The sequence below is a fragment of the Phallusia mammillata genome, chromosome 2 (genome assembly GCF_965637545.1).
Source record: "Phallusia mammillata chromosome 2, kaPhaMamm4.hap1.1, whole genome shotgun sequence".
Taxonomy (NCBI): domain Eukaryota; kingdom Metazoa; phylum Chordata; class Ascidiacea; order Phlebobranchia; family Ascidiidae; genus Phallusia; species Phallusia mammillata.
The window spans coordinates 13073806-13089026 of record NC_137253.1 but is presented as its reverse complement, the minus strand read 5'-3'; the positions used below and the strand labels follow the sequence as shown (position 1 = coordinate 13089026).

Below are 15221 nucleotides of genomic sequence, written 5' to 3'. Positions count from 1 at the left end.
TTTTCTTTTACATGAATAGGTGTGAGAATAGTGAGTGGCAACACATGAGAACGAAATTTCGATTTTGTCAGTTGATTTGATTTTTGAAAACTTGTCTGACATAAAATTGTTGTTTTCCCTGGTGTTGGCTAAATTGAGTGTAAAAGAAAATGGCTGTAAGTATATGTGAACAATTAAAAGTAAATGACTTGCCAACATATGTTTTGCTTTAGCTAAAATTCATTGTATTTTTTGTAAGTTGTTGAACAAATATTTCTTTAAACAATTCAACTTTATTATAGTTAGTTGTAAATAGCTAACTAAGAATTGTTTAGTGTAAAAGTAAAATATGTTTTCGATTTTTGAACCTGGTAATTTTGGTATTATATCCTTTTTGTAGGCTACAACAACTGTAAACAAGGTTCAAGAAGTGCGAGAAGTTACAAGACTTGAGCGTATTGGTGCCCATTCCCATGTCAGAGGTCTTGGCTTGAATGATGATTTGGAACCACGTCAAGTATCGCAAGGAATGGTCGGTCAGGCTCCTGCAAGAAGAGCTGCTGGTGTCATCTTGGAAATGATTAAGGTGACAGCCCAATATGGTACATTTAAATATTGCGATAATTTGAAAATGAATGCATGTAAATATTCATTTTATTTGCCATTTTTCATGCATGTAGGATCAAGCAACTTACACTAATATTAGTTGAGTAAAGTGGAATACTGTTTCCATTCATGAATATTTGTGGTGTTTTGAATTATGTTTGCAAATGTCTGATTTGTGGTAACATCTTAAATTGCATGCCCTAAGCTGGTTAAACACGCCAATGCAAAGTAGCTCTTGACGAGCCCGCCAGAACCCTAATTTTTTAGACTTTCAAGAATGCACATTATTATTGGGGTTGGGCTGGTTTGTAATTAAAATAACACTAATTCGGTCACAGATACCTGGGCTTGATCAGCTAAGCTCTTGTGGTTTAAGACAAGACCATCTGATTTGTGTGTTTTTAATACAACTTTTGTAATACAGGAGGGCAAGATTGCTGGAAGAGGCGTTTTAATTGCTGGACAACCTGGCACTGGAAAAACAGCCATTGCAATGGGAATGTCTCAAGCAATGAGCCGGGATGCTCCATTTCAAGCTATGGCCGGAAGTGAAATATTTTCTTTGGAAATGAGCAAAACTGAAGCCTTGACACAGGTAAATAAAAGTTAATACTCTGAATTCAGAGTTAGTCTTGTTTTAATTTTTGTTTTTAGACTTTCTTAGGTTGTCATTAATATATTTACATAAATCTGTATTGCCACTGGCCAAAACTTTATTTTGCAATTAAGCAAAGTAGTTTTTTATGCTTTATGCACCACATTAATTTTTCCAGGCATTTCGAAAGTCCATTGGTGTCCGCATCAAGGAGGAAACAGAGATGATAGAAGGAGAGGTGGTAGAAGTTAGTGTGGAAAGACCTGCAACTGGAACAGTAAGAACTGCTATGAAGTTTTTGAGCAACATTGGACAACTTGTTTTGTATGTTGCAGGGAGCTAAAATTGGCAAGCTCACTTTGAAAACCACAGACATGGAAACCATATTTGACCTGGGCCAAAAAATGATTGAACAAATCACAAAAGAAAAGATACAAGCTGGGTAAGTATATCATATTTTACTATTTGCAAACCCATTGCATACACTGTTTGTTTATTTTTGGGGAAAAAATATTTATAATTTGTAGTCACTACAAATTAAAAGAAGGTATACCACCGTCCTTAACCTCCCAAGCTCCTGAGCTTGTCAGGACCGGAGTCCTGGAAACTCCACACACGTGTCTTGCACTTCGGTTCGTTCGTTTATTGCAGGATAATGAGACAGAGAGAGAGGCAAGAGGAAAGATCGAAATGAACGAGTGCGGTTTTATATATACTCCGGATAAAGGCGTTAAATCGTACACATGTGCTCTTGTGATTGGCTCTTGCACAATTACCACATAAAGCAGCGTCCAATCACAGCACGAGACATAACATACGGTTAAAGCACATAAACACCAGATCACAAAGTTGCATCTGCATCCTAATTAACTGCGACAGGAAATATTACAAAGTCCGAACATGATTAGTCAATAGAGTGGGATTTGGTTACTATACATTTTAACTTCCTCGCAGCCTTTAAGCTAGCGAGTCAAAACCGTGCTATTTTGGTAAACAGATATTGCAAAGTTTGCACAAATTATGTCGCAACCGCTACAAAATACCCCCCGCCATTTTTTTGAGCAATGAGCAATATATGGTCATTGCGGGATTGGGCACTAAAGTGGCACACAAGAAATGCATATTATAAACAACAGAAAACAAGACGAAATTGACAATTTGTTGATTTCTGTTAATTTCTGGATCAACTATACTCAAGAATTTGTTCATTAAACATTTAAAACAGCATGAGCATATACATTCAAAAACAAACAACATTCAATTTACACCACACCATTTATCGAATTTGATTATCGCATTTCGAGCGTAACGTTTTGTTCCTGGAGATTGATTGTCTCCAGTCTTCAGACACCTCAATCGCTGAAATTCGGTGTTTGTCAGTATGGTGAATTTGAATGTCCCTTGCTTTTGATCACAATAGCGGTTCGAAGGCACGTCGCTTCTGAAACAACAAAATAACAAGCAGTATACCGAAATACAATGACATTTATTTCACACATAAGTTTTAATGTGTAACAATAGAACATAGTAATTACGGTAGAGCAGCGCATTTATTGCCTGAGAATCGAATTCAGTATTATGTGTTACAATTGGGCAGGCAATAAACTTGGCAATTGAAGCGGTAGTCTTGGCTGACTAAACTCGACAAAATTGTACAAAAATTGAATACGTTTGATAAAGCAGAACACGAAATCAAGTTGTGATTTAATGAAGGTATGCCCCCAAGCTAGCCGATGTTCAGACTAAACCTTAAATTGTAGATGGTACTCAGGAGTATATTGATGTAAATAATCATTCGCATGAAATATAATAGTATTCATTCCTCGTGGGAAAGTGATAAAAAGTACGTACGTGTATCGAGCCATGCTCGGAAGCTACGACAAGCTTCGATTGTTCGTTCTTTTGTAATGTATAGAAAAGCGCCTATAGTTGGCGTATCATGCAATGATAATAAAACAGAGAGCGCCTAGTTGGCGTCATAATGCAATAATAATAAAGTAATCACCGCCTATTTGGCGTAGTAATACAATAATCGGACAAGTAATAAAGACCGCCTAGTTGGCTTATCATGCATGAACAAGAAGAACAATAAACGCCTAATTGGCGCAACATGCGATGTAATAGCACGGTGGCATAAACAATATACTCCTATGGCTAGGCTAGTGGACAGCACCCACATGATTTGGTTGTTTTTTTTATGGTTAAATTACGTGTTTCTTAAAATCGAGCGCATGGGGTCTACAATGTCGAAGACCAGTACAAAATTCTTTGTGCGCATATGATGTAACATAAGTTGTAAAAAAGATTTACTTTCGTCAACCAAAAAATTCGTACAAATAACAAATCAGCCAAGAATAGCACTTCAATATTTGCTCACCTGGTTTAAGAAATGACATCGTACTGGGTGTAATTGATCGTACGATGATATAGAAACATGATCAAAACGGTGAGATACAAAACTGCTCGACGTTGATGACAACACACAAAATACAATTTTGCAAATATTATGTTTACAACTTCTTAGGATAAATAAGACACGTCCAGAAATTTGGACGGCAAACTTGTAATTCTTTTGGTCGCTTGTCGTAAACTTTGCTGACATCACTAGAACTTTTCTTAAGTTATCATTCGTTAAACAGCAAATTTTAGTAAGTTCTCCTCTCTCGAGCGGCACCAAATTTTTGTAGTCACTACAAATTAGAAAGAGGTATACCACCGTCCTTAACCTCCCAAGCTCCTGAGCTTGTCAGGACCGGAGTCCTGGAAACTCCACACACGTGTCTTGCACTTCGGTTCGTTCGTTTATTGCAGGATAATGAGACAGAGAGAGAGGCAAGAGGAAAGATCGAAATGAACGAGTGCGGTTTTATATATACTCCGGATAAAGGCGTTAAATCGTACACATGTGCTCTTGTGATTGGCTCTTGCACAATTACCACATAAAGCAGCGTCCAATCACAGCACGAGACATAACATACGGTTAAAGCACATAAACACCAGATCACAAAGTTGCATCTGCATCCTAATTAACTGCGACAGGAAATATTACAAAGTCCGAACATGATTAGTCAATAGAGTGGGATTTGGTTACTATACATTTTAACTTCCTCGCAGCCTTTAAGCTAGCGAGTCAAAACCGTGCTATTTTGGTAAACAGATATTGCAAAGTTTGCACAAATTATGTCGCAACCGCTACAAATTAAATAAGGAACATGCAGTTGGTTTCTATTGCTTTTAAAGGTAATTATTGGTCCCCTTCCCTGAAGGGGACACATATTGTTTTTGTCCGTATTTCTTTTTTCTGTCTAACGCTGGTTTGTTAAACGCATTTGGTCAAGAAAGAGTGCTTCAAATTTATTCAAACAGATGTTAGTTGTTAATCTAAATTTGATCCTCCTGAAGTTTGACCCCGAATTACCCAGTGGTTCACCCACAGGCCCACAAAATGCAAAATTTTTAAAATATGGTTTGTTATATGCGTTTGGTCAAGAAAGAGTGCTTCAAATTTGTTTAAATTTTGTCCGATGTTAGTTATAAACCAAAATTTGATCCTCCTAAAGTTTGACCCTGAATGACCCAGGGGTTCACCCACAGGCCCCCAAAACGTAAAATTTTTAACGCTGGTTTGGTAAAGAAAGAGTGCTTCAAATTTATTCAAATTTGGACATATGTTAGTTATTAATCCAAACTTAATCCTCCAGAAGTTTGACCCCGAATTACCGAGCGGTTCACCCACAGGCCCCCGAAACGTAAATGTGTCTAACGCTCGTTTGGTCAAGAAAGACACTGTAGGCAGAAGTCCCAAGAGAGTAACTCACTGGTTTACGATAGCAGGAGGGCTCAGCTTGACGTCGGACAGACGTTTTACGAGACGTCGTTTTGGTGAACAGAAATCAGCTGTTTTGCACAGCAATGCTATTTCGTAAATTAAGTTGTCACTCACATTTTCAGTTTTGGCAAAGGTTTCACACCTATGACGTGATTTAAACCTAATAAGCATGCTTCGGTTTCGTATATGTCAAGCAAAACTTGTTAATCAAAATAAAGTTGAAAAATCAAACTTGACATTTTTGCAAGATAAATGTGTTTTTTTAAATGCTCGTTGTCAGGTCGGCCGCCGCATGACCATGGGTTACTTAAGGTCAACTAGTAGGTATTACTAACACAGTTCAGAACTTTCTTTCATCATAATGTAGCATTTTTTTGCAATAAATTTGACATGATTTAAACCTAATAAGCACGCTTCGGTTTCGTATATGTCAAGCAAAACTTGTTAATCAAAATAAAGTTGAAAAATCAAACTTGACATTTTTGCAAGATAAATGTGTTTTTTTAAATGCTCGTTGTCAGGTCGGACACTGCATGACCATGGGTTACTTAAGGTCAACTAGTAGGTATTACTAACACAGTTCAGAACTTTCTTTCGTCATAATGTAGTGTTTTTTTGCAATAAATTTAGGAATCAACACTCAAGGCATGTACAAATTAGGTTAAACGGTGTTGTTGAACAGTAAGGACGGCGTGCTATTGAAAACGGTGTCAATAGGTCAAACAGTCGTTTGGCGTGTGCACCCTGAGAGGTTACTACAGGTCAATGGTTTTGCGAAACAAAGTTAAATGAAAAACAATTTGTTATGTGTACACTTGTAGCAAATTGCTTTTAATCACTTTTTAAAGTGTCTGTAACACAACTGTTACAGCTTTCTAGAAAAAATTGTGTTTAAAACCTGACCTTGGACGACAATATCTGGGTCAAAGCAAGAGATTAAATTAAAGTATTTGTTTCGCTCTTTTTTAATGTTTTTGTAATTATATGACAATAATAGTGCAAAAAGAATACGAACAATTTTTTTTATTGTTGGGTTAATGCTTTCTAAAAATTTGTGTTTAAAAATCTAAAAGTCACCGCAACATTTGTTTACCGTAAATCCGCACAAACACGCGTGTGGGGACCCATTAGTTTTTGTTTACAAAAACAATCATATGTGTGGATCAAATGATGTGTATAGTAAATTGGTAAATATCATATAGAATATATAAAATGGAAGTATATCAGAAAGCCACCCTTCTAGTTAAATTATGTTTTTGGCAAAATTTAAAATTGATGATTTTACAAGCTTCAACATTTTGTTTTTGCTTGGATACTACTTTATCTGTTTTGTTTTTATGTATTACAGAGACATCATCACAATTGACAAAGCAACAGGAAAGATCTCAAAACTTGGTCGATCATTCACAAGGGCAAGAGATTATGATGCAACAGATGCACAAACTCGCTTTGTACAGTGTCCTGAAGGGGAACTGCAAAAACGAAAGGAAGTTGTTCACACTGTCACTCTTCATGAGATTGATGTAATAAATAGCCGTACCCAAGGCTTTTTAGCCCTGTTTTCAGGTAAAAAATTTACCCACATAAGCATCAATGCAATTGTAGTGAATGTTGTTTTCCGTGACCCCCAAGGTCATTATTTTGGTTTAGAGCAGTGGTTCTCAACCTTTTAAAACTTGTAGATCAGTATTTTTCAAAAAAAAACATGCAGTATTGAGATTTCGGATATTACAGCAATACAAAGGGGAATTTTTAAAAAATGTACTGTTTCATTGTACCCCAGTTGGCTGTAACAACCTTACATTGTCTAATTCTTATGACTAATAAGAAGCTAGTAGAAAAATAAAAGCTTTTGTGGAGCGGCCAAAAATCTTTACACACGGTTAATCACATCGGTTTAATGGGATGGAGACCAGAAATCCAAACTGTAGCCACTTGTGAAGAAAATCATAATGTATGGATTATCACAAAAACTAATCAATTGCATAAAAAAATCTGGACAAATTGCTGTAGTTGTTTTATATGTTTGTTTTTTGCTGCTCACTGTGCATATAATAATAACATAGACAATACTTTTTAAAGTTTGGGGTTCATGCTTAAAATTCCTTAATGTACGATTGTTGAGATCTTGTTGTAACCAATCGTTTTTTTTTTATATCAGGTGACACAGGGGAAATCAAGAGTGAAGTGAGAGAACAAATCAACTCAAAGGTTTCTGAATGGAGGGAAGAAGGCAAAGCTGAGATTATTCCTGGTGTGAACCATCAAATCATAATAAGTTATAAACATGCTTTCTCTAATTACACTTTTTTACATGCAGGAGTGCTTTTTATTGATGAGGTCCATATGCTAGACATTGAATGCTTCTCATTCCTCAATCGACTTCTTGAAAGTGACATGGCACCAGTTGTTGTTATGGCAACCAATCGAGGAATCACAAAGTTTGTATCTTTTGTTGTGTTTTATTTTGCAGAGCATGTTTAATCAAAAGTTTACCTGTTAGGATTCGTGGAACCAACTACAGCAGTCCTCATGGAATTCCTATTGACTTACTTGATCGTTTGCTTATTATTGCCACTAAACCATACTCCGAAAAAGAAACAAAACAGGTAAAGAACAAAGACAATTCCTGTGGGTGTGTCCATAAACCTTGGGCCACATGCTGCCCTTGATTCAAGGTTGTGCAGCCCGCGGAGACGCTTGAATTTGAAATGTACTGACAAACGAGTCCAACTATTATATATTTTTGAGCAGATTAATGCGCTGACGCTATTTTTGCGACCTGGCAATATGTGGCTAGAATCAAATGTGAATTTTACTTGTAGTTAAGCATATTTGGTAAGCAACGAAGTAAAATCACCTTGTGTTATACACAGGAGCGCCCCCCCTAGCTAATTTTGGCTTTCGTTTTTGGCCCCACAGTAACAAAGGTTGCCCATTCCTGTTTTGAACCAAAGGTGGGCAACCTTTTTACATGCACAGGCCAAAAAGTAGTGATATTGCTAAGTCTGGCCGAACTGATGGTCATGCAATAACATAAGATTGTAGGCAAACTCAACTTTAACTCGTATTTGTTAAATGTAAATATAAGCTTAAACAGGTTTTCTTAAGATGCTAGCAATCATGCCCAACCATACAGTAAACTTCAGCACTACTCAATGACTCAGTTCTAAGGCAAGCCTACATACACACACAATGTTTGTCTTTGTTGTAACAATGCCTATTCTTAGTAATAAACTAATAAGAATCAGCGTTTAATTTAAAACCTCTTTGGTCCATAAATGGGATTTAACGCACATGCTGCTACCAGCCAATCAAAAAAATATGTTTTGCAGCCTGCGGGTCTAGATTGCCCACCCTTGTTATAACTAATTAACTGTTTTTTACCTATTTTATCAGTTTTTTTCTTTAATTCTAACTTTTTACCTGCCATAGCATCAGTCAACCTTCAAGTTATAAATGACATTTTTATTACTAAAAGCTAATGTGTTTAGATTTTGCAAATCCGTTGTGAAGAGGAAGACGTTGAGATGGAGGAGCAGGCATTGGCAGTTCTCACTCGTATTGGCATGGAAACATCACTGAGATATGCTATTCAACTTATTACAGCTGCAAGTCTTGTGTGTAGAAAACGAAAGGTACTAACAAATCGTTTCAAACTATAAATCATAGTACGCCAGGCCTATTAAAGGCATTATACGGAATTAGCCGGTCACCAAGCATTCACTATATGACAAGGCGGCAACGCGGTGGGATTCAAGCCCTCGTCTTGAGTAATTTTGGAACCCTCGCTGTACCAACTACGCTACGCAGGCTCAGCGGCGTATTGTGCACATGTCAGCTTCGCAGGGGATCGCCAGATTGACCAGTCGTTTCGAACTTGTGTATTTGTGATGTAAAGGAGGGTACAGTTGTCGCTGGTAGCATGAACAGGGCTATGTACAGTATAAGCAATTGCCGAACCGGCGATTCAAAATCAATCCGCGGGCTAGATTTTTTAACCTATACAAGTACATCGCCGCTTGAAGGCCTGGTCCTCCATCCACAACATATGGTTACTTATTATGGGTCCCCTTCCCTGAAGGGGACACATATTGTTTTTGTCCGTATTTTTTTTTTTTTCTTTTTTCTGTCTAACGCTGGTTTGTAACGCTCGTTTGGTAAAGAAAGAGTGCTTCAAGTTTATTCAAATTTGGACATATGTTAGTTATTAATCCAACCTTGATCCTCCAGAAGTTTGACCCCGAATTACCCAGCGGTTCACCCACAGGCCCCCGAAACGTAAAATTTTTGACGCTGGTTTGTAACGCTGGTTTGGTAAAGAAAGAGTGCTTCAAATTTATTCAAACTTGGACATATGTTAGTTATTAATCCAAACTTGATCCTCCGGAAGTTTGACCCCGAATTACCCAGCGGTTCACCCACAAGCCCCCGAAACGTAAATGTGTCTAACGCTCGTTTGGTCAAGAAAGACACTGTAGGCAGAAGTACCAAGAGAGTAACTCACTGGTTTGCGATAGCGGGAGGGCTCAGCTTGACGTCGGACAGACGTTTTACGAGACGTCGTTTCAGTGATTAGAAATCAGCTGTTTTGCACAGCAATGCTATGTCGTTTTATTAAGTTATCACTCACATTTTTAGTTTTGCCGAAGGTTTTACACCTATGACGTGATTTAAACCTAATAAGCGTGCTTCGGTTTTTGTACATGTCAAGCAAAACTTTGTTAATCAAAGTAAAGATGAAAAAATAAACTTGACTTTTTTGCAAAATAAATGTTTTTTTGCTCGTTGTCAGGGTGGCCGCCGCATGATCACGGGTTACTTAAGGTTAACTAGTAGGTATTACAAACACAGTTCAGTACTTTCTTTCGTCATAACGTAGCGTTTTTTTGACAATCAATTTAGGAATCAATACTCAAGGCATGTATAAATTAGGCTTAACGGTATTGTTGAACACTAAGGACGGCGTGCTATTGAAAACGGTGTCAAAAGGTCAAACAGTCGTTTTGCGTGTGCACCCTGAGAGGTTACTACAGGTCAATGGTACTTGTTTCGCGAAACAAAGTTAAATGAAAAACAATTTGTTATGACAATTAAACGCAAGAGATTAAATTAAAGTATTTGTTACGTTTGTTTAATGTTTTTGTAATTACATGACAATAATAGTGCAAAAAGAATACGAACAAATTTTTTTATTGTTGGGTTGATGCTTTCTAAAAAATTGTCCTTAACAATCTAAAAATCACCGCAACATTTGTTTACTGTAAATCCGCATAAACACGCGTGTGGGGACCCATTAGTTTTTGTTTACAAAAACAATCATATGTGTAGATCAAATGATGTGTATAGTAAATTGGTAAATATCGTATAGAATATATAAAATGGAAGTATATCAGAAAGCCACTCTTCTAGTTAAAAATATCTTGCTAACAATTGTGTACATTGATAGGGTGTCGAAGTATCTGTCGAGGATATCAAAAAGGTTTACTCCTTGTTTATTGACGAATCGCGGTCGACCACGTTCCTTCACGAATATCAGGAAGAATTTATGTTTAGCGAACTGGCAGCAGCTGGTGACGCAACGAGTATGGAAACCTGATATGACTTTCGTTAAACTGTTCCCTGTATCTAACTGGTTCATCTATGTTGCTTGTTTAAACCATTGTAGCTTTCGATTCCAGTGAAACATGGTTTTGTACTTTTTTACAAGCTCGTTTTATTAGGAAAGAAAGTCTTTGGCAGTTTATTTCCTAACTAAAGAGGTTCATGAAGCCATGCACAAAAATATTGGGTGTCATTTTCGTCCACCTTTCTTAGATTGCCAGCTGTTAAACTTTGTGAAAATTGCACTGAACATGTCTTCCAGGTGTTCAGTAACCTGTAACAGAAAAGACATTCTAGACTAAAGTTTTTTATGTGAATGACATGATGTATGGTATGTACGCACATTTGCGTGAACCATGTTACGTCTCAAATCGTCTTGATAAGCTCGGACCCGGGTTTGATGGAAATTTTCGATACTTTTGCACATTCTTGTTACCTGCAGCAAAACAAGAATAACATTGTATTATACGTTGATGTCATGGTTGGCTATTCAATCATGCCAGGTATTACAACTAGGGTTAAGTTTTCAGGACTAAATTTGAAAATCCTGCGATCGGGATTTCATTGAACTGAGAAGCCAAAGTACATTTGAGGTTTTTTAGCTTATCGACATGACCAATTCTATTGTGCGTTGCATTAAATGCAGATTTCTTGAGATAAAATTATATTTGATAAACATATAATCATTTTCCACACATTTTCACTCCCAAGTATCCTTCCATTTCTCAGTCTCTGCAGTTTTTCTTTCCAGACAGTTTCTTATAGGGGACAAGATTAAGTGACTTCTTGTTAATTTGAGCCATGTTAAGACTTAAGGTCTGACTCCCAACCTCTTTGGAGTCACTTCTAAAGGAACAATTTGATTTTAAGTGCGTGAAAAACATCAAACGTTCAATGTAGCCTAGTTAAAAAAACGCTCTGGTATGTTTTATATTTGGTGTATACAAAGGTGTGCACCGTTGTCTCAGATACACTTGTCAGAAGTAAAGGATAAAATGTTTAATGCTGTCAGGACACCTAAAGTCTGCTAAAATCTGACACCTTGCATTATAAATGCATTAACCATGTGAGAGCCAAAGTTGACCAGTGGCCTAGACATGTCTTGTAACCAACCTTTTCCTGTAAAAATGGTGTGGTAGCAGGAAAACAAGACCAGAAGTGCCTCGCCAACTCAGTAGCTGAAAGATAAAGTTGTTTCAGCCCCTCTTGCTGCGCTGGTGAGAGTAAGTGCTGAATGGCATTTGGTTGTGATTCACCAAGGTGATTTCGAGTGTTGTCTGGTGACAGATCTGTCAGTGCTGTTGATGCCTGACTTGGATCAATCACCTAATTCAGAAAAACATGTAAAATGGTAATGCAAACTGGATAAAAAATGATGCTTTTAGTTCACTGGTGAATAATGTTTATTCTAACCAAACCTGAATTGTTATAAGTTTTCATAAAAAATCAATACCCTTATTACATTTGATAACACTTTAATCTGTGCTCAAAAATGTACATGTACTTTGGAAGTTCGACTGTGCAAAATGTCACACAAGTTTTATGCAGGTTTTGCAATGAGGTTTTCATTCAAAACTTTACATCCCTTATGAAAAGTAATCGTTGTCTAGACTTCAGTACCGACATGAGATTAAACATACATGTGACAGCCTTGGAATATAAGTTCTGCATTGATTGGACACTATATGCATTCCTTCATGGACTCGTTGACCATTCAATTCTTGATGTACTTGGTTCACTATTGTGGGTCCATGGCTATACCTGCAATGCAAATAGATAGTTTGAATACAAATTACATTATGCTTTTTGGTGTTATAATTTACCTTTCTGAGCGGTGTAGGTTTAGGGAAACTTCATTTTGACTGTTCCCAGTTTCAAGATCGTCATATTGCACACTTTCTTTTAATTTAGCCTTGAAACAGTACAAACTACATTATTGTGAAGTTGGGATTTTCTAGAGGCTTTGTTTGACCTAACAGTTAATCACTTGGTTGCATAATAACTATGCCTTTAATTTTAATGACAACCTTTTTATGGGTGTTTTGCTAATTTATGGAAAATTTGATTTTGTTTATTTTAATCTATTAACAGCTTAGAACCTTTTTAGTGGTTGGTTCTCCATCCACAACTGTGCCATTGTCACCACTTGATTGGTCAGTCGGTCTAAAACCAGAGAAATGGCATAAAAAACCTCCCATAGTGTAAAACACTTACCAGTCACCTCTAAGCAAAGGCGTACTTGTTACTACTGGACAATACCATGGCACTTTGGTGGTTAAATCGCTTGATGATGTTCTTGTTGATAAGCTGTGTACTGGATGGCTTGCCCTTTGATGAAACATCTGCTTGTGTCCCATATCCCTACAAAAATCACAACCACTTCGTCTGAAAAAAGGATTTTCTCTAATTTGTGATACAATATTTTGGGCTAATTCTTGGTATTGGCTTGAAATTTGCCTCTACAAATGAACATTACAAAGCAATAGTCCCACAATAAAATCATAGTATCTAAGGCCCAAAAACTGAAACTTATCCAAACAGTTTTAGCAATAACACAGAAAAAAATGAATCACTCCCTTCTGTGCATGCTCAGTTAAAACTAAGTTTTTTTTGTTAAATAAAACTAAGTTGTCGACGCTACAAAATTAGTCATAAATTATTCTCAATTGCACAAAAATATGCTTGTCCAACCACAAATGAATACAGATACTCAAGCGTGAAACCCACCTCAGCTTTAGTGCTGTCCTCATCTTCCAAATATGTCAAATCATTAAATGAATCCTTTACACCAATTTGTAAAAGAGCTAAGAGGTCTGAAAGCAGAACAGTGACACCATATGAAACATTGTTTGTTTGAAAACATATAGCGCAACATTTACCTTGATCATCTTTCTTAATGCAATCTGAAAAAATGTCTTTGCTGCTATTCCCCTGGTTTAGTCGGTCTCTGTGGAAGTAGTGGGACTGAAAAAACATCTCCCAAAATTCTTTCTCAGACAGTTTGTCTGGTACTTTGTCCATGTACTTGCGCTTTACTGCAAATTGAAGAAAGTGAACTGAATTTGCCTTTGAGGATGTGTATGTACAACAATATGGCATAATACACAGTAATATATATAAATCTGTTTAATTGCATATTGATTGTTATTACCCAACTTCAGTTTATCGTTTTTCAAAAAATATGGATTTGTCTGTACAAAGTAATCCCTTGCCAAACATAAAACAAAGTATATATAATCATATTTTACATAAAAAAAAGTTGGTGGCTTTATAAGGACATTTCACCTGCAGGATAAGTGGAGAATATGGACTGTATAGTGTCTGCAGTCAAGTTGTATCGAAGGCCATTGCAGCCATCTGTTTGAGGTCGTAGGTCAGCAAGAAAAGCTGCAGACACTCCAACTTTTTGCATAGATCCGACTTCACTTGGCAATTTCTAAACAACAGTTTTTTTTTGTCCTGTTGCCCATGTATTAACTAGCATAAAGCACACTTCTTACAGATGAATGTGAGTTCCAGAACTCTTCTGCAGTTATGATCCCACTTACAACAAGATCTTTGTATGTTTGAAACAGATCTTGATCAGTCTGAAGAAGCCTAAATTTCAAAACAATAAAGAAATTTAAACAAAGGCCAAATCAAATTTCAGCTTCTAAATTTTACAATCCATGTAGGTCAAGGGCAGGCTTGTACAGTCAGCAGAAAATTTTTCAAGATGTATTTTAAAACTATGAAGTACCGATTTTTCTCTTCCAGTTCTTTGTCAATTTTTCTTCTGAACTTTGGTAACATCTGGGCTAGAAGGTTTTTTACCCTTTCGCGAGTGCTTCTGGCTATTGCAGGGTCCTAAAAAATAGTGGCAGTGTATAAAGGGCCAAAAATTATTAAAGCACAAATAATCCAAGAAATATTATAACTGTCAAGAAAAATATGTTAATAAATAATAACTGTTTAAACATGTAAACCTACATCATGTGAAAAGTGAAAGACATAGGAATCTCCTTTTAAAAGAATAATCTGCAATTGGATTTTTGGCTTTCCCTCAGGGCTGACTTTTTGACCTGTTCAATACAATACTAGTTTACATAGAAGCTCACATTATTTAAAACATATTTAAGAAACACATATACTTACATTTGATGTCAGAGTAAACTACAGTCAGGTCAAAGTGATCGCGTCCTTCCGGACACCAAGCAACTCTTTCGCCCATTAAGTATAACGTACCATCTCGCTTTTTGTACCGCACCTTATTAGCCATAAGTTGTACTTGTTCTGTCGCAGCCATGCCGCTTCTGAACTTTTGTTATATATTGGTGAAGAGTAGCCACTTTCCCGCACTAACATTTACCTAGCTTTGTCAGTTCCCGGTTCCCCATGCATTTTGTAAACAAGTCTCTGTCGCAATCGCATGTCTGATGTCGCGTTATGCTTGTCTCGTGTCTCTCCACGTATAACAACTGACTGTTTTGCACAACCAGTTTTTCACACGGTTAGTAAATATTATAAACATACAACTATCTTGAAATTCAATGTTAAATTATGCAAAATATGGACATTGTCGATGTTTTCAATCTTTTTGTGACAAAATCAATTGTAGTTGCTTTGGCG

General features: G+C 36.8%; 2 protein-coding genes across 2 annotated transcripts; one reads left to right on the top strand and one right to left on the bottom strand.

The window, feature by feature from the left end:
- The first annotated feature begins 19 nt into the window (after window positions 1-19).
- LOC145213851 (ruvB-like 2) lies at window positions 20-10718 on the top strand. The gene is made up of 11 exons (XM_080082260.1): window positions 20-155; window positions 380-565; window positions 1010-1180; window positions 1359-1457; window positions 1516-1622; window positions 6358-6575; window positions 7171-7263; window positions 7330-7450; window positions 7513-7618; window positions 8504-8647; window positions 10459-10718. The coding sequence occupies exons 1-11, from the start codon at window positions 150-152 to the stop codon at window positions 10606-10608; spliced, it is 1401 nt and encodes a 466-aa protein (XP_079938386.1). The 5' UTR covers window positions 20-149; the 3' UTR covers window positions 10609-10718.
- A 58-nt stretch (window positions 10719-10776) lies between these two features.
- LOC145213850 (general transcription factor IIH subunit 1-like) lies at window positions 10777-15015 on the bottom strand. The gene is made up of 14 exons (XM_080082259.1): window positions 14748-15015; window positions 14583-14674; window positions 14353-14459; window positions 14114-14210; window positions 13899-14049; window positions 13493-13648; window positions 13341-13426; window positions 12853-12974; window positions 12713-12776; window positions 12437-12525; window positions 12254-12374; window positions 11727-11939; window positions 10957-11049; window positions 10777-10887 (listed from the first exon to the last, which is right to left on the bottom strand). The coding sequence occupies exons 1-14, from the start codon at window positions 14896-14898 to the stop codon at window positions 10804-10806; spliced, it is 1626 nt and encodes a 541-aa protein (XP_079938385.1). The 5' UTR covers window positions 14899-15015; the 3' UTR covers window positions 10777-10803.
- Window positions 15016-15221: the final 206 nt, after the last annotated feature.

Coding starts and splice junctions, on each gene's coding strand:
- LOC145213851 (XM_080082260.1), top strand. Junction 6,576..7,170: donor CTTTTTAGCCCTGTTTTCAG/GTAAAAAATTTA, acceptor TTTTTATATCAG/GTGACACAGGGGAAATCAAG. Junction 8,648..10,458: donor TTGTGTGTAGAAAACGAAAG/GTACTAACAAAT, acceptor GTACATTGATAG/GGTGTCGAAGTATCTGTCGA.
- LOC145213850 (XM_080082259.1), bottom strand. CDS start 14,898: ATGGCTGCGACAGAACAAGTACAACTTATGGCTAATAAGGTGCGGTAC. Junction 14,675..14,747: donor AGTTTACTCTGACATCAAAT/GTAAGTATATGT, acceptor TGTATTGAACAG/GTCAAAAAGTCAGCCCTGAG. Junction 12,375..12,436: donor AACCTACACCGCTCAGAAAG/GTAAATTATAAC, acceptor TTTGCATTGCAG/GTATAGCCATGGACCCACAA.